The sequence below is a fragment of the Larus michahellis genome, chromosome 3 (assembly GCF_964199755.1).
Source record: "Larus michahellis chromosome 3, bLarMic1.1, whole genome shotgun sequence".
NCBI lineage: Eukaryota > Metazoa > Chordata > Aves > Charadriiformes > Laridae > Larus > Larus michahellis.
Window position 1 is genome coordinate 21149722 of NC_133898.1, and position 19789 is coordinate 21169510.

The window sequence follows — 19789 nt, forward strand, 5'->3', positions numbered from 1 at the left end:
AGACTAAAGAGTCCTCAGAGTTTGGTACAGGAAGAATCTATTGTCTCTCAACAGCCAGACCGAATTTGGCAGGGTCAGCAATGAGCTACTGCTAACAAGACCAGCTGTCACCAAGCTGCAGTACAGATAGGCCTCACGGCACTGCTCTATGCAGCATCTCTGGTATCAAGATATCTTACTAGCTCATTCCCAGTGCAAGAACCAAGTGGTCTCTGTGCATGGACTGGTGTTAGTCTTGATCTTACAGGCTTGCCTATTACCCAGAGCACTAGTGGCTGCATTGAAATACCTTAGTGATTTTGAGGGAACCAGCCCCGGTCCACTAGGTTCAGCGCTGAAATATATTTAGCAGCAGTTCTGGACACTTGACGCCTTTGACCTGTCAATCAAACAGATTAACCTAAAATATAAATAGATTGTGAGTATTTATGTAGATATGTATTTGTATATACATATATATATATAAAGATATACAGCCCATACATATGAATTCAAATGTGAATTACATGATAAAATTTAAAAACTTTTAAATTATAAAAAACTGAACATCTTTCAATACAAACCTCATACAAGACAAAACCATTTCGTGCATTCATTTCAGCTCAAATTTGACAGCAGAAATAAAGTTGCAAAACAGAATTACAGACCATGATTAGCTCGTCCAGTATTTTGTTATCCAGCATTGTGATGAATATAATACCGCTGTTACAATCCTCCTTAATATATGTAAGGTTTTACCTCTTTTTTGCAGCCAGAGGAACATTGTTCTGATAAGCACTTGGCATGATTAGGTCAAGCCCAGAGTATTTCTACATATCACTGTATGTTATTGGTGCATCACAAACGAAGTACAGAAACATACTGGCTGTGCACCTACAGGAATAGCATATCATTAGAAAACAGCAACTGCAAATTATTTGTTATTGTTATGGGTGGGGAAAAAAAACACTGAAGCAGTTCTATATGATCCAACATCCCTGTTTGATTAGTATCATGTGAATATCCCTGCAGAACAGTCACATGTTGTATCTGGACTCCAGTCGGTGCTCATTTTCAGAATGTGTTGTATAGCTGTTCTTTCCATGTAAGATGATCTTGCTGTCTGCTTCCTCAGTCCAGAACTGTCATTAACAAAAGAAACTTTGCTCCCTGGAAGACAGTAGGGGCTACAGTTTACAATGAGTCCACTTAACCAAGCAGCATTATCCCTGAAGAGGTGAATAGTTCTGTAACTTGGCCCACCTTGTTGCATTTTTTTTTGCTTTGTTTGGGTTTTGAAAGTCATTTACTGTGCCACACTGAGAAATGGGAGATAAACACAGTTAACTCAGCCATTCTGCCGTGGTACTCTGCTTCTTCGTGCTGGGTCTCTCTTTCACATACTCTATTTACTTCTTGGGTTCAAAGTTTTCATCTCTTTGCTTTTTTTTTTTTTAATCATGTATCACTTGGCTTACCCATCCTTGCACCTCCAGTCTTTGTTGTTTTCAGTCTTTTAATGATCATCTTTCAGTTAAGAGCTCACCAAAGTGTAGATCATGCTGAATGTAAAAGAAAGACACAATATGAAAGTATTCTTTTGAGGCATACAGAGCACTTTGATTTTTATAACCCTTTACTGTCTGTTCCTCATGTCTGACTGTAATGGCCTGTGCTTTCCTTTGCATTCTTTCCATCTCCCTAAAGCATCTTAATCATGGTGTATTCAAGACGGGTATTAAAAAGCACTCAAGAAATAACAAATTCATTATCAACATCCTACTGCACCACAAGCTGTGTTTAAGCTTATTAAAGTGCAGTCTGATGTCTGAATTTGAACAGTGAAGAAACAAAACCATTTTGCTTTAGCGTGTTTGATCTTTAAAACTTCAACTAGCAACTCCCAGCAGGGCAGCCAAGTTTTCCCTTGAAATTGCATTATTTTGTTTCCCTTAGAAAAAACTTCATGCAATAGAAGAAACATAAAATGCAGACACCAGCTGGCGTGAATCCATAAATATTAAATGCAACTCTGGAAAGCAAAGAAATCACAGTACATTGCCACAGCTCCATTTTACAGCAATTCTAATTCTGACACTACCCAGGAAACCACATCAAAAGTGAATGTAATTAATACTACTTTATTTAGCACCAGGCAGTGGATTTTGGCTCATGGCCACGTTTTAGAATGAAGGAAGCAGGGCTCAGAGGAAGCTGCACAACAGTAGAGTCCCAGCAGAAATGCTAGACCACACTACATAGCTGACTTTGGCACGGTCTTTTAGCCAACACAAAAACATGGGGTTAAAAATGTCTCTCTCTCCAGCCATGCCTGGCCATGTCTCCTTGCACTACAAACAGAGCTTTTCTAGCATAACTGCCATGCTTTCCACTCACACCCCTGTGAAGAGGACTGGTGGGCAAAGGCACCCAGCCCAAGCCCACAAGCTACTGGATGCTAAACTCCTGCTCAGATTCTCATGTCCCATCTATCTCTGTGAGTTAGGCATCTAGAAGCTTCTTTGAGTCTGGGTCCTTCTACTTTTTTCTTCCCTCTCATGTATGCAGATGCAGGCACATATACATGCACATATGGACAGAAAACTTTGTTGTCAATACTATTTAAAAGTAATATTGAGAAACATCAACCTGCAGCAATGACTCCTCAAGATATGGGGAACAACAGAATAGATAACAGACCAGTGATCGAAGGAAAAATAACATTTATCTTTTTCCACCAGCATACAAACATGTCTTACGGAAGGATTACTGCATGAAAAGACTGGCTCGAAGAGGCACTCCATGCAAATACATTATGGAAGAAGGAGCAGAAGAAAGGCATCATAAAATACCTCCATTTGAAGTGTGTTAACCTTCGCTGTCAAGTAGTTTTATGGTGTGATTACAGGGGTGACTAAAAGCACCTTGGATTCTGCCAAGGCCTTACGTTCAATATGATCCTCATGTATTCTTGCACTGGGCATTTGTGACTGTGCACTACGGACACCTGACAGCTGAAAGGGGCAGGGTGGACAACACACAACTGGGGTGTGTATCTTAAAGCATGTACTTAAATGAGGGGTTTGAACCACACACACGCTTACCCTGTCATGAAATGGAGATTGTAGGAATGACTACAGGCATGGTGCGCCCTGTTCCTGCCCACCATCTACCTACCCATTTACTTACCATCTTGAGCATCACTACATCGGCAGCTGTAGTATTTTTCTTATGATTCTCTTGAATCACAAGAAGAAAATCAGCTGATATAGCACAGAATATAATTTGATGCTAAAGTTGTATATTATAATTTTTATTTGATTTAATGTCTTTATCATAACGTTTGCTATTTCACCCATCCTAAGGGACCATACAGACGGGCAACCATTTTTTTCCTTGGGTTGGCCCTGTGGCCTGGCTCAGGCCTCGGATAAATGCTTAATATTCTGTACTGAGGTGTCAGCAGATATAACCACATGCTGTTGTAAGTGAGCATGCTTCCCTGAATCAAGATCAGAAGCAAGTTCTGTAAGACTAAGGAAATAGGCCGGTTGGTTCCAATCATTCCTAAATACAACTTCACACGTCAAATGAAAAGAAGCTCCAACTTCGTTAGCAAAAAGATCAGACTTACCAGTACAGATAGTAGAAGAAGGAAAGGAGATAGAAAGCTAGCTTGCACCAGGCCTCTTTTTGACAGTAACTCAAGGTATCTGCATTCATGACCGCAGGTGGATCATATGCTAGCTCTGAACTATCTGCTGGGCAACGAAAATACCTGAAAGAGCAGGAGAAGACATCTGTAATGACTCTGTAACATTCTGTACTAAATATGTGCAGATATACACCCTCCTCATCACCAGCTCAGAAAAAAAGCAATCTTCCATGATATCGGAGGAATTTTCCTCTCTTTTTCAAGCCTCTATTTCCAGACATTAAAATCAGGACGCTAGTCTAAGCAGGCCGTTCTTACAGAACCAAGCAATTAATGAATATGGACTTTCTGTGTTCTATTAATTCTTTAGATTGAAACATTCTACCTTCCTATATTTTTTTTTTCTGTCTTACTTACTAATAACTTACACATTGTGAGTGACAACATGTGGTAGCTTCTGATCAGAGTATGGAGGAAGGATTACTGGTCTTTAACTGCATCTACACAACTGATTTCAGACACTATGAAGGGTGGCAATCTCAACCGATAGCTCAGTTCCTTCAACTCTGAAAAGTCAAAAAGTCAATAGAGTGTAATAGAAGAGCTGGCCGACCACACGTAGCACTGCTCAAAAAAATTTATCATCCAAATAATTTTAATTGTCAAATGTTTTTTGTCTTATGTAGAAGAAATTTCTAGTTGTTCTCAGCAATAACCAGATGTTTGAGAAAATCCTGACAAAAGAACTTTTTTTGGCAAAGGAGTTTTTGCCTCAGTTGTTTTGCAATAAAAAGCAAAAGCAAACCAAAATGGAAGTCCTCAACAAAGTTAATGAACTGCTGTTAGATAAACATAAATCAGATGAAATATTGTTACTTCTGTTGCTTTGAAATAGTAATGTAATCACTGAAGACTGCCGGGATTGCTTATAGATAGATAAACAGACAGATAGATAGATATAAAAACCCCAAACAAGTGACCAGCAGCACACTTTGAAAGTAAATGTTCTCATAACTTTGCCTTCCTCCCTTCCAATATTAGTCACATCCACTTACAATCTCTAATACCATTACAAATTCTTTTACAGAGACCACAGGTGAAGCCTTGCTTAATTATCTTCATTGGGATTAAGATATTACTAAGTAACTTCCCATGGTTTTGCGCAGAACTTTACACAATGAACCCAAACCTGTTTGTGGTTAAATGAGCAGAAATTATGGAGTAATTACAGCAAAGCAGATGGAAAACCATGGAAACAAAGACAATCAAAAGTTCTCTCCAAATGTTGATATCATTATTTAGAGTCTGACCATTTTCACCTTGGACATAAAATACAATTTTTTAATTCTTAAAAAACCCCAAACTTTTATAACCAGTATTATTGTCATACTTTGGTTGTTAATCCTTAGTAAAACAGCACCATAAAACATTTTTATTGCACCCAACAAAAAGGGAGAAAAGCACTCCTAGCTTCACTCCATTTAGCTTTCTGAGAACTATACTGGCACTGTAACTTCTGAATAATACACTTCATCTTATGACTCTAGAATACTACAAAGGTTTGGCAGAAAGTAGTGTAAAAAAAGCTACTACTTTTTAGTTCCTGGTTGAGATAATGGTTTTGCCTTCTTTACAGAATTATTCTTCAAGCTACTTCACAACAGAAGCTATCTGCCACCATATGTATCTTTGTAACACAAAGAGACCCTGACAGACAAAAATCATCTGTGCTTTTACAAACATTGTGGAAATGCAAAACTAGTGAAGACTCCAGACTGACAACCACAAAAACTGATATCTCTTCGTTACCTTCAGAGGCAACAGAAGGCTGATCCTCTACCAGAATGCAGAGGAAAATGCAGTAGCTGCACTGCTTGTCCAGAAAACATTAAAGCTGCTCAACAGCAGGTCTTACATGACCAATTCTGAAAGCCCCTCGGTGAATATAAACATGTAGCAGAGGTCCAGAGCAGAAACACTCCCCACGTTTTCACGTGGGCAGGGTGAAGTCAACAGCTCTTCATCTACTGCAATCTCTATTCCAAGAGTCTCTAAAAGAGACTTCTCTTGCAGAACTGAAATTCTCTACTATACAGCAAGAAATAACTTATTTTATATTGGGGGGAAAAAAAAAGCATAAAGCTGCCAAAGAAGATGAGAAGCAAAATTTTGTAAACCTGACCAGTCTCTATTTCACAACTCCAATGGAAAGGTTTCCTTGCTAGGGTTGAATGAATAGGTCCGAGATCTTTCAGATATGAACTACCTTACGACTCCCTGTCTGTGAAGTATTTAGAGCCCCACCAAGTTCAGATTCCAGCCTACTTAATTTTCAAGTTTTCATTCAGTTGTGGTGAGGGCATCCTGACCCTCTTTGGAATATTTATCTAAGTTGGGAACTTAGATAAATTTAGAAAGCCACATTTATAGAATTATAAATGATGTAACAATATGTGTTTTAATAATAAAAAGATACATTTAATAATTATTCATAATTTAATATCAATAAATATTAATAATTTCACAAATATCACATTACTTTTTTAAATAATAAAATGTAAATTTAATAATACTTGTTATTAATATTATAATAATATGTGTATATAAATAATATAATGATACGTGTTTTCTTTACGTATCCTAAATGTTCATGAAAAATGTTTACTTTTTCTCTGGAAACGTAAGTTTCAGCTGCTTCTAGGCAAAAGATATTCAACAATACTCCTACTACTACACTTCATAGTTCATACAATCTGCACATGCAGACATAAGACTAACAAGCAGTCAGCACATAAAAGATGGGCTTACCTCCAGAAGTGATAAAAAAGCAAAGGAACATTTAACCCCAGAGTAAGCCACTCCTGAGCACACAAAAACATTATGCAGAAAAGACTATGGATAGAGTACTCCGGCAACACCAGCTAAAAAGAAAGGAACAGAAATAACAGACGTCAGTAAAACACCTCTTTGATTTTATTCATCTAAGCAGTTTTTCAGAAAACAAACCATCTCTTCAAGTCTTCTGTGTGTCTATCCCTAGGCATACCTCAGCTGACAGACGGCTTGGCTATGAGCAATGAGCACAAAACGCAGTGCCAGGTTTGTCCAGGTTCTAACCATGGCTGTACTCCAGGGGCTTGTTGAGAGACATGGGACAAATCACTTACTGTCTTAGCTGGTGCTCCAGATTTCTGTCTACAAAACATAGATTATATTACTGCCTCCCTCACAGAAGCATTGTGAGACTAAATGAATGTCTGTAAAAGAGTTCTTAAAGAACTAAGTGTCTTTACTGATGCATTCATGAAGGAAATAATAAAGCTATTTCTGAAGCTTCACTTTGATATTGTAAGAGCATCCTTGGAAAACAAAAAGGCTCCTTCTACCATTTTGATATGTTATATACACCCTAAAGAGATTAAATCCATTACTACATCAGTATTGCGACTAAAACACACTAAGACAGGAAACTCACTTTCTCAGTAAATTCCATGGTTCCCCATACTACTTGTTTCAGACTCAAGATGATTCTTTCTATTAAAAAAGAAAGTGAGTGGGCAGCTGACAGAAGCAGAAATTTATGTGATGTTGATTCAGAGTAGTTATTTCTTAAGGTATTTTGCTTTTTTCACTGCTTTCACATTTCTTAACTGGCTTTCTTCTCTTGTTTTCTTCCAATGCTTTTTCTCAGAAATCTCTATTTCTTTACTTCATTCAAGCCATAGAAGAAATTGATTTCCAGCAGTACATATTTCTCAAAGCTAGACAATCCCATACAGAGTTCATCTGTATCCCTTGCTGCATCTTGGAGCTACATCAACCAAAGTTAAATTACAAAAAGCATTTGAGGGGCTTCTTTTGATGTAAATTAATTTTGATCTGTCATATAATTAAAGTGAGCTCTATTTTTTAAAACAACATAAAACCTACTATACAGCTACTCCCAATGCCTACCTACTCCCATATAGCAATGAATTCCATCTTCTTGGTTCTACAAGTCTTTCCACTCCACATGGAACATATTTTTTTGCTTTCATTTAACTTCACTACTTGAAGTAGTTAGTACATTTGGATATCTCTCTGTCTTTGCCTTCAACTTAAACATTCTCAAAAGCTTATCTTACGTGGATGACAAATCATGATACAATTATATAGTTCAGATTCCAGATGGTAGTTATTTATCACTGCCGGATTTTTTTTTTCCTTTCCATTTTTAGAATGTGATTTACAACATGACTATAACCTTTCCCCAAAGAATGATTCATCTTCATCACAAATTGCAGACAAGAAAGGTCTTCACGATATACATCTACTCACTAAGCATCACAACACTTAAAAGCATATTACACTCATTATCACATATTTGATTTCTGATTCCAACAGAATCCACAAACTTAGCAATAACAGAACCCTGATGCCTGATCAGTGGGCTGGCTGGTAATAACAAGGAAGGAAACCCATGGTGAAAATTTATGCAGAGCTTAAAAAAAAAAACAAAACAAAAAATCTGCTGTGAAGCTAGAAAGGAAACGAAGCAGTGGACTCTCAGAAACAGACTCACTTTCCAGTCACAGTTCCCGGTGTAAATTAAATCTACCTATGCTTTTGACAGAACAACAAATGGGTCATTTATGTCTCTTCACTCTGTGGTGACATAAATAAATAAAGGATCAGTGTTGATCACAGTTTCTGAAGAGGACACATGCAAAGAAGCAAACAAAGCCCAGCTTGCAAAGCCAATCACAGTTTATATTCAGGCGATTTACCTACGAGACTACATCTAAAAGGAGTCGAGAGAACTGAAAGCTTATAGTGTAGAAAGGCACTAACAGCAAGGCTTGTGAGGAAAAGTAAACTGAATAGCTGAATAACTAAACAACTAAAAAATAACACTGCCTCAGTTCTTGACTGTAAGAATCATCCTGCATTTTGACACAACGTCCTCTGAAACCAATGAAACTTTCAATCAGCTTTAGCAAACACAGGATTCGGCTCCTGGAGAGAAGAAAGATGATTGAGAAACAAAAACATTCAATCCTTATTGCTCCTGCTGAGGTAGTCAACTGCAATAGCAACTTCTGTGATACAGATAGCTGTGCAATAGGAATTAAACTAAGGTCTTTAATTCATTTCTAGGAGAGCATATGCAGCCGTCAGATGGTAAACACGTTAGGATAGAAACAGTATACTTCTGCTTTGAACCAGGAACACCCTGATTCAGCTAACAACCGCTGCTGACGCAGTTCAAGATGAAGTCTCAAGATGGTTATGGAACACAGACTTGAAGGAGAAACTGGCAAAGCAGCACAGTTCTTAAGGGCTGCAACTTGGTCACTTTGAGTCCCACACTAATGAATGTCTTTAGGAATTTATCACCAGAAATTCCGCTGGCTGACATTTACCTGTGGAAAAACATAGGAAAGACTGAAAAGGAAGCCAATTTCTAGACCAAAATGCTGCTAATCAGAAACACCTTTTGCTATAACATAAGCAACGGAAAGAAACGGCTATACCTTTCTAAGTTTTGTTCTGATATGTATATTTAACTAAATATCCATATTAGTAAATATTCAAAATACTTACTCACAATCCATCATTTGCATTTAAAATGTAAAATCTCAGGTAGGTATCATACTCTTATCATTACCATCTGACCATAAATATTTAGTACATCCTCATACAAAGTAGTACACAGATAGATGCACATGTAGATAGATTGTTCCCCTCTAATTACAAAGAAAATAAGGCAGGCTTTGCTGTGTGTGTTCACCTAGGCTTGGCTGAACTAAAGCATGGGAAAACAAGCGCTGAAGCTAAGCACCTGTCAGCAGCTTCTTTGTGTTTATAGGAATAAAGGCCTCTGTAGATTGCAACTGCAGAAGGGCATCTGTTGGAAAGCTCAGTCCTAAATAATTTTATTCAGTTTCCTATTTCCTAAATATATTCTGTTCTTACACAAAAGATAAACCCATCTTTTTCTGTCAGTGCTTTTCCTCCTTATTCTGTTTATTACATATGGATACCTCTTTCTCAAATGTAATTTTGCTTTTACAGAACATTATATCATTTTGACATGGAATGACTCTTGCATTTTGTCTCACCAGTGAACAGGGCACATAAAATACCTCACAGGAATCAAAACTGGGAAGATATTATAGCAGGAATAGTAATCGCCCTTCATCAGTGCTATTAAATTCTTATGCTCAGAAAATCAACTGTAACAAGCGACTCAAACTGTTTTCCCAGTCACAGTTAAGCCACTGAAATGTCCAGACCTCCTGCTTCTGTCCAGCACTTTGCTTAGGACCAATATTCCCAAGTGCTACATAATAATAGTAATTCTCGCAGAATTGCTGTTTCTTCCCCAGAAAGACTCTGAGTCTACATCAGTCTCTATGTGTGCATGCCACACTCCATACTGTAACCACAGATTTCACACCGTACCCAGAAATTGTCAGCCATTATGCACTCTACCCTTCCCAGGGTTTCTGAGAGTCTTCATTACACTGATAGAGGCTGAGACAATTTCCCTTCTTAGTGCCTGCCTTCTCCTCCCACAGATGGCAGAGGAAAAATACTGAAGAGAAGTGGAGGTTGCATTTCCTTCACCTAACAAGTTGTTCACCTTACAAACACACAAGAATCTGAAAGCACCACACATGCACTGAATCACTCCAGGGCCCCACATTAGGCCCAATCTAAGTGCATATGCTGCTTTATCACAGTGGTTAATTCTGCTGCACTTACTTCTCCTAAAGGATGCCTGCAGCTTGCCACTGTGGTGCTGACTTTGCTGCTTTTTTCCACCATATCCCTTGCTAAAGCTGATATGTAGAACATTTCCTCATCGGTATCAGGGAAAGAGGGGATGGACATGTACCCAAGGTTTTCAGAACACAAGAGTTATTTTAATTACACTTTAAAGGCCATCCTAACAGAGCCAGCCAGAGCTAACCTGGGTTACTGAGAAGTATCAGCTGCTGTATTGAAGGCACTGTTAGACCGAAGGGAGACGATTATTTAATGACTCTGAAATTCTGCTAATTGAACAACACAGACCACAAAAATCAGGAATGCAGTGCAAGCAAATGGAAAAAAAAAAAAGGGGGGGGGGGCAAAAAAACCCCATCAGAAACACAAGGAGAATAGCAGTAGCATGTGCATTAGCCCAGACCAGGCACGTATGTGGAATGTACCTACACTGAAACAAACAAATCGTATCTGCTTGCTTCTGCTATTGCACAAACCAAAGAAGCAGAGTCAACTGTGTATAACTTAAATACACAGACCATACATCTTAACATTTGCAACAGTTTTAAACATGCTGCTTTCATCGATCAAACACATTAAATTTACTGTTGAAATACAGGAAGGCTTCCCACTTACATTTTCTAGTGTATTTTTCTAATCTACTTTAAATGATTTGAGTTACTTGAGTTCCAAAACCTCCTCTGAAAGGCTGCCCTAGAGCCCAACAGAACACTGTCACAGTAAATATACTACGGTTTTGAGTCCAAATTTTCAGGTTCAATTTCTTTCAGTTCTCCTCTTAAAATCCACACTTGCTTGTGTTTCTATGAGCTCTGTTCTCTAGTCACTTGTAGCAATTACTTAGAAATTCAGTTGCGTAATTAAAATTGCTATAATACCAACCTATAACCAAAGCATTCTAAGCAATTCAAATCCATGTTATGCAAACCTCAAGGTATTTAGCAGTTTGCTACATAGATGTGTGCAACTAGCTGAAAAGAAAAAGTCTGGAAAATGGATTCCAGATCATCAAAAGAACAACCTGCAGCTGAGCCTACTAAGTTCACATATACAGCTTTACATTTTATCTGGGGGAGAGCAATGGTGCACTCATGCAGGACTCAATGTTATGGACCAAATGCAAAGCAGAAATAAAAGAAAGGATATAACATCTGTGTTTTCATCCCTCCACCTTTCTGGACCACAATGAAATAAAGCAGCACAAAGCCAATGATTTGTAAAGGAAATTTCATTATTCTAATGCACTATTAAGAGCAGTATTAAGTGGATGTGAACATTAAGTCACTCCACAGCACAAATATCAGACAATGAAATGAATAACACAAAGAACCTAATTACCATTCTCACAAAGCACTTCGTATCCATCTGTAACACAGTACCAGATCTAATATTAAAATAGAGGATTTCTGGATGCTCTTTCCATCTCAGCTACTAAACACGTCTATATTTAGGCCTATTGTTTCACTTCTCATTGTCTCATTTTTGCCTTCTGCAACATGGGGGTTATTATATTTAAAATCTATAGACTCCATTGGAGCTAGTTTATGACTAGACTATTTAAGCGTTGTCATAATACAAATAACAACCTTAACAAGAGTGACAGAGGAAGATCAGGTCTTTATGGGACATTCATCAAGAATATCTATAAATATTTCTGCATTGCAGTGCCTATGGGAGGTCATAACAGCCAACAGGTAAAGAGGTTATGAAACGGATTTAAAAAAAAAGACTTCAATATAAGGCCTGCAGGGCACCAGCACAATTCAAAAAGTGCCCTGTCCTTGGAAGGCACGTCATTGAGGCAGATGTGCTGTGATCTTACAAGGGTATCTCCTCTGCTAACTGTTCTTTTCCACTCAGCAGGGATCAGGAGATACCTTCACAACCTTTCTTTTTTTAACGTTAATTCAGAACCAGTAACGGTAGCTGGGTTAGCAACCCTGGAGTGAGAAATTTTCTAATTTTCACAACAGAGACACAAAATAGGGTGAGAAACGCTTTCTTGCCCTGCCTCACTATTGTGTTTCAGACACAACCAGCCAGGACACCCCGCAGCTGGGTTATTCTAAGAGCTCATACCGCCTTTGTCTGTTCTCCCAAAACTGGTGAGAATGACAATTACTACCACAGCTGTTCATTAGGATATCGAAAACCAGCCCCTCATTTCACAGGCAGGTCTATGAATACAGAAATCTCAGTGATCATTAAAATGAAGTTCAGCCATCTGCATGGCACAGGAAGGGCCCTCGGGCCTTCTCCCGGGGGTCTGCCTAAGATTGACAGTTTCATGAATGCTGAAAACTAAGTGTTCACTAAAGGGCTGTTTCTGTATCTGGCGTGTAAAGGCTGTCAGTCTGAGGGAGCAGATTTGGTACAGTGCAGACATGGTAAAGACAATCCCTGCCCTGCTATTCTAACAGCTTCATTGAAAACATCAGCATCTAAATGCATGGCAGGACACTTAACTCCAGCAGAAACAATTTTCATCCATATAACAGGTATGATGTAAAATCACTGCACTCTATTTTTAGGTATTATATTGCTTTTTGTAATGGTGTAGTGGCTTTATAGGGTCTGATCATGAAGAAAATCCATAAAGAACATTCTGCTAAACACAACGGTGACTTTTGATTTGACCCCAGTTTCTTTAGTTTTATCAAAATGCAAATATTTACTTTATTGCATATCAAATTAGAGCAAATACAGCCCATTAGCAAGTCAAATTTTGCCAATATCTTCAACACAGCTCAGAAAAACAGATGCATAAATTACATTACCCCAAGCAGCTGAGAAGTACACTGCTCTCAGGAGTATGTTACAGGCAACAGTTACTCATATACATTTTTGCTGCATCTTCAGCCTTATTCTACTATTACTTGTGATGTCCTGATACTGTAAGGGCATATGTTTACATATCCTTCAGAAACTACCGGAAGAAGCTGAGTTGTAAGGCAAGAGGTCATCTACTACAGGCTGATACTTTGTTTGCCACTTTGATTATTGAATAAACATTTAAAAGATGAGATTAACAGCAAAATACAGTCGGTTATCCTGAAATAGTTTTATGCTTAAATATTTTCATGAGTAATAATATTATGAATAACCATATGTATCTCCCTTCAAAAGGTATTTCAATTTCCATCACGCATCACACTGTTGAATCTCACTTACTCCCTCGAGTAAAAGGTGGGTAAGGACCAAATAGTGACTGAGTCACAAGTTTGAACTCTTCTCTCTTGCAATAGTTTTGTAACTTTTCCCCTTATGATCTACCCCTGCTTTAAACAGCTGTGCAGGCACAGCAGGATATATTTTTTCATTATCCCTAGGTAAGCTCACAGACATCTTTAGGTAACAATTGCTAAAAATAACAATTGTTATCTTCTAACTTTTGAAAAGTGCTGAATTCAGGAACTTGTAAATTTGCCTAAAAATAGTGCTGGCACAATGCACATAATAAATGAGCACCAGTAGTGAATGAACTGCCTGCCAGAAATACCCTACTTCCTCTAAGTTCTTAAGTCCTATCTTAAGGACTTTCTGTCCTGCTATGGTACTGTATACAAGGAAAGGACGAAAGGGATTATGTTCAGTATTTTTATTGCAATAGTAATCCTTTCCAGTAAATATGAACCCAATATATTTACAATAAAATAAAAAGCGTGAAGAAGAGATGGCACTATCTCTAGTCAAGCAACATTTATGGGATTATTTCTGCAGAAAGTATAAATACTGCCAGCTCTTTGGTCCCAATTCTACTGTAAGTTCTGCAAACCAGTCACTGTGCCAAGTTCCACTCTTTCTGATGAAATTAAAACTATTGGGGTGCCCAAGAGACTAACTGAATAAGGCACACCCCCATTTTATACCATTCCACACTTCATAGATAATAAATGTAACAGAAGAGTAGGCAGAAAAGACTTAAGAAAGGGGAGGAGAGAAGCTTTTAGATGATCTGTAGTGAGTTCCCTATCAGAGTGCAAAAGAGGAAAAGCAGCAAAGGTAATGAAGGTCTAAGTTTTATCTATACTGCAAATTTATTGCAAGATTCAGGGAAAATTATTATGTCCCTCATGCAAACAAAATCTCTACCAAGTGGGAATCACTATCAGTATATTAACTCCATCCTCTTTTAGGCAAGTTGCAGAAAACAAGCAAACCAACACAGAGCTAGTGAAAGTGTAGAACACTTCAGTTAAAAATATTTTACATGCTTTTCCCGTATCACCACTTCCCCGTCAAGCTACATTCTTCTTTCTTTCACTTGTACAACCTAAGAACAGCCCCTCTGTTTACATGAACAGCAAATTTAAAATTTATCTCATACCTCTTTTGACTAACAAGAGATGCTCTATACCAAAATTATCCAAACAGAACACATCCATAAGTCATGACTTCCATAAACTAAAATTTGTGTACCAATACATTTTTATCTAACTTCAAATTTTATCCTTAGTGTGTAAAGTTACTCATTCGTAATATAAAAATACCTTGTCAGAGCCACTCTGAAGGCCAGAAGAAAGTTGGCTTTATCATTTAATAGCAGTATCTTTCAAATAAGTACTGAAATACATGCTTACCAGTTTTATGTCTCTCACGCATGCTCAATCTAACGTACTTTAAAAAGTCCTAGGTGACTTCAAACAAAAGAGAACCTAAATTAATTTAGTTTTATGAAAGATGGTATAATTATAGTCCAAGTCCTAACTGACAGAATGTGTACAGCATGGCTAACTTACATCCTGCAAAATCTGAAGAGCCAATCAATGCTTCAGAAACAGCTGCATTATTCCAGTGCCTGCATGCAAATTCTAGAATTTCTTCGGAGGCAGCTTAGAGCTAATTATGTTTGCATATGTGTAGCAGGGGAGTGTAGCTCATACTCACTATGATGTTGACAGAGATCTACCTCATCATATTGTCTATGTTTAGTACTATTTCTGTAGAGTAAGCATCACAAGTCTCTAAGCATACGACACAATATGATTTCACTCCCAACAGTCATCAATCGGACTACAGTAGTTTGAGTCTGACTCCAGACTGGGCTGGATTTGAACAGCTGCTGTACAGATTAAAGACTACACGCAATTATTAACTCAATGAACCATCAGAGCCCTCAAAAACAGGAAATAAATTTTTAGCTTCAATTAAAAATAAAAGATCCACGCTATGCCTGCTAACCAGAAAACCAAGCAGCTCTTTGAAAACAAGATTTCTATCATCAGATCAGCTGTGCAACCTTTCCTTTCCTGTTGTGTACATGTCTTGTGAGTGTAAACAAATGTTCTTCATATTTATTACCATGTGGTTTTTGTAGCACCTGGCACAAGGCTTTGTATTTTAGCTGAGTCTGGAAGCATTGCTGTAACACAAACACTAAGAAAACACATAATAGAAAAGGAGACCCAAGTCTTGCTGAAAAAAACTCTGGCTGAAGCACAACAGGGCCTTTAAAAGACTGAAGTATGCAACTAAGGAAATAAAAAAAGAATGCAAAATTCAGAGTGGCAAAACATAAGTCAGCGAATATCCACCTAAAGACAACAAAAGCAGATTTGCTCCTGTACTGCATTTTCTTCCAGAAAGAAGACAAAGAGACTGAAACCACTCTTTTGAATTTACTGAAGAAACCTTTAAAATGCAAAGAGTCTTCATATGATAATGTTAATTCAGAATATCACTGCTGTCCCAGTAGCAGATCATATGTTTAAACCTCTAAAAAAAAAAGGAGCACTGAGCAACTGTTTCATATTCATATGGTTTATTAGGCCAGATAATAGAAAGTTCAGATCCTGATAAAACTATCCCATGTGATCTGATCAAAAGGTACCCTGACTTCTTGGAAATATGTACCAGCCACCTTCCTTCATGATACAGACCTCTCTCAGTAATGGCCAAACCCAAAGGGAAGAAAATGATGATTTTCCAACAAGTAAAGCATTACTAGCTCAAGTGAAGTGTTACGAAGGCAATAGCTGAATTGTCTAATCAAAAACTTATATTTCTTCCCCTCATTCTGCTCAGAGTTTCTCATGAGTTTCACTGTGAATTTCTACACAAATTCAGACATATTTGGTCATAACCACCAACAACGCACTACATGTTTTTTATCTAACTGGTGTTTAAATTATAATAACTTCAAATCCCAATTTAAGTCCAGGCCTATTCCACATGAGTTTATGCTTGAATATCAATCTGTTTCCCATCTCAGAGCAATAGAGACTGCTCCAAGCTGTCAATGTCAAGGAGGGACTGAGAGTGCCCACAGAGAGCTACCACAGCTGCTTTCGTTGTAATTCAGTTTTAGAGATGAATGGTAATCATGAATGTCAAACTTGAAGCTGAACCCTTCCTAAATCCAGGGATGTTCAGAAAGCTTTTTGATATAAACCAACTGTTTTGAGTCACTGAATTGCAGTGCAAAGATTGAAAAAAGGAAAAAAAAAAAAGAAAAAAGATTTGAGATGATAGAAAATAATTTTAAAAATAAATAGTATTTACTTAAATCTTTTTATACACAGCAGTGGCTGCTTGGGTACAAGCTTTTGCATTGCACTGAGTCATAGGGAGACAAAGTATTGAACAACTACCTGCAGTATGTTTTCTATATAGATAATTCTATATTCATTCTTCAGAAGTTATTCATATTGTCTCTTGATTAGGGCTTACGCTTCCGGTCACTCAGTAGGAAGAGTCTCCTCTCCTGACAGTTTTCCCGCTGCCCAGATGATAAGTCAAAACTCAGCATTTTCATCATATTGATGAGGTAAGAAAAGAGAGAGCATTAGATACATCAAGAAATACAACAGGTACTGCGAAACCTGTAACATTGATGAACTCTTTGGTCTCTAATGAGAGTGGACAAAGCTCATGTGCTCCATCATTGTAACAATCACTGTTAACGGGAAAAATGTCACATGGTGCCATTTTTTGTTCCCTTTGTGATCTTTGTTACAGTAGCAGTTTATCAGAACTCTGGATACATACGCCTCTTTGTCCAGCAAGGCAGAATACCACTTATATTTCCACAGTTCAAAAATACCTTTTGACTAGACTAAAAAGTCTGTTTTCCTCTCAGATAACACAAGCACCTAAACTTCAAAGATGAAACGTTGAGTACTGAATGATACATACCACAAACCTGATATGTATTTACCCTGCAGATCTATCCCTCTAGTGTGGCTATGCTGCACCATTTTCTTTTTCCGTCAAGTATAACCAAATGAGGAATTAAAATATCTTTACTGAAGTTGTAAAGAATTTACAGCACTAATAAGATACAGATAAAACTAATGCTGCTATTCCCAGTTCTGCAACAAACTAATTGTCTTATTGCTGTAGTTTCTGCCTACGAGATTTTTCAATCCCAGGAAGAAAGTAGGATTCCTTCCTACATATGGATGGAAACACACAACTTCAAAAATTGCTTGTGATTATACATCACATTTGCTTATATAGCCTTACATTAAACGTTTTAATGAACCATGCTATAGGCTTACAGAAGTACTCTGCTAATGATTATCAGCCTGCAGACTGGCTAAAAGAATGTCACGCATCTATCAATCTCTAAATCCATGATTAAGCAATCATCTGACATATCCAGAAACACAGTTAAAATCCATCACATTATCTCAGGCTTGCCAGTGACTACGAAGCAGAACAATGGAACAAGTGATCACTGTAACAACCAGCAAATTTATTAAGAAGAATATGATCAGTCAATCGAAATCAGCTATGGTGACACCTGGCATTCTTCAAAGCGGTACGTCCACTGTAGCTGCTGCATGCAGAGAATGGTGGGAGCTACTGGTAGGTGAAGGTCTGGAACCTAACAAGGTCCAAGTACAAAAATTATTTCATATGGCAATTACTCCAGCGCACATTGCTCAGTCTCCTTCACCCAAAATATGCAGGAAAAAAAAAAGCTGAATCAGGATAAACATGGAGAGAGAGGGCTACTTTTTAAAAATGCTGATCTCCCATAATATTTATCTACAGGTAAAGTAGAACCACCTCCATACTCAGAAAATACTGTTTTCATCTGCTATTAAGGAAAAGCTAAAGAGCTAACTTGTTCCCTGTTAGCTGATCAAATGAGCTCAGTAATGTTCCACTGAATGTGTCGTGGTTTTCTTCCAAGCTTTGAGTATGTGCATTCAACACTGACAAACAGGCATGACACAGACACAGGATCAAGCCTTATCTTCTTCCTTGGAATGCTCCATCTACAATTGAACCTGTGGTGTTAACCCACAACCCTTCAAGCTTCTGATTACTCATGCCTCTGAATTACTGTTACTTTCATACATGTAAGTAATTTTGACTTTTTTGTTTTACAGACTATTTAAATATGGAAACACACCAAAACAAAATTGTATGCAGACACTCAGGTGTCTGGAATTATATATTATGCTCACTAGGTTTTACATTTTATTTACAGTATCTCAGTCTGAATAGAATTTCCATAATTGCTCTTTAAGCTAACATTGGTTTTGGTTATTTACCAAAACCTGTAAATACAGTAAAACATAACTGTGGTGTGTATTAGGGTATATACTATGGAACATAAATTTTAAAAATACATTTATTTTATTTTTACAGAGCAGTAAAAACCAGAACTGAATCTGGTAAACACCAGAACTATTGAGTACAGAATAAATTTCCACCTCTACTACTGCGGATCCAGCTCCACTGGAAACCACAGTGACAGAAGTACTAGAACAGAACAAGCATTGGCAAACCCCAGCCTTCTAACTAAAATGTTAGAACTTGCTTCAAAAAAGATTAGGCGAAGAGGTTTTGTTGTTGGGTTGGTTTTTTCCCCAAACACCACACCTGCTAATGTACAATCTACTGTTGCTGTTACGACTGCTAGTACAGGAGTTCTGAAGTGGCTAAGTTTCATTATTCAAAAGTTGTCCCTGCAGGGGTTGTTGTCTGTGTATTTGTATTTTTCAAGACAGTTCAAGTTCATCTGGAACATCTTTGAGACTAATGTCACCTTGCCTGTGGTTAGATTTCTTGCTGAATTTGCTCTCTTCCAATCATTCCTTTAGGACTTGAAAAAAAACAAACCAAAACAAAAAACAACCAAAAAATCCCCACACCAAATAAAAATCAAGAAAAAGGACTGAGTTCTGGTACAATATTTTCTTACACTTGCAGTTTTACAAATTTTATGCCTAACTTAACTAAAATGCTGCACTACAGCAGGAAAATGAGTAAAAGTCTGTCTTACCTACCTCGATTCCCTCCCAGGTAAGTTCCAGTTCCAGTTCTGCTGTTCATAAATCACTCTTACTTTAGTTTAATGGAGTTCAAAAACAAATATTTGCTGATAATTTGAGAAAGGTCACTTATATTGTTCAGCAGTGTTTGGCATGA

At 37.6% G+C, this 19789-nt stretch overlaps 1 protein-coding gene across 3 annotated transcripts in view; it reads right to left on the bottom strand.

Annotated features, from left to right (window-relative positions):
- Window positions 1-413: 413 nt before the first annotated feature.
- CNIH3 (cornichon family AMPA receptor auxiliary protein 3) overlaps window positions 414-19789 on the bottom strand; it is a 49176-nt gene continuing 29800 nt past the window's right edge. For 2 of the 3 annotated variants that reach the window (XR_012586016.1, XR_012586017.1), the window contains 4 exons: window positions 6443-6555; window positions 3614-3757; window positions 1243-1541; window positions 586-1149 (listed from right to left, as the gene is read on the bottom strand). Coding sequence is in view for 1 of the 3 variants with exons in the window: in XM_074579021.1 (XP_074435122.1) it covers window positions 1514-1541; window positions 3614-3757; window positions 6443-6555 (285 nt within the window). In the remaining 2 variants the exon portion in view is untranslated. Of the gene's footprint in view, window positions 1542-3613; window positions 3758-6442; window positions 6556-19789 lie in introns of all 3 variants that reach the window. The other variant, XM_074579021.1, reaches the window with a different exon arrangement.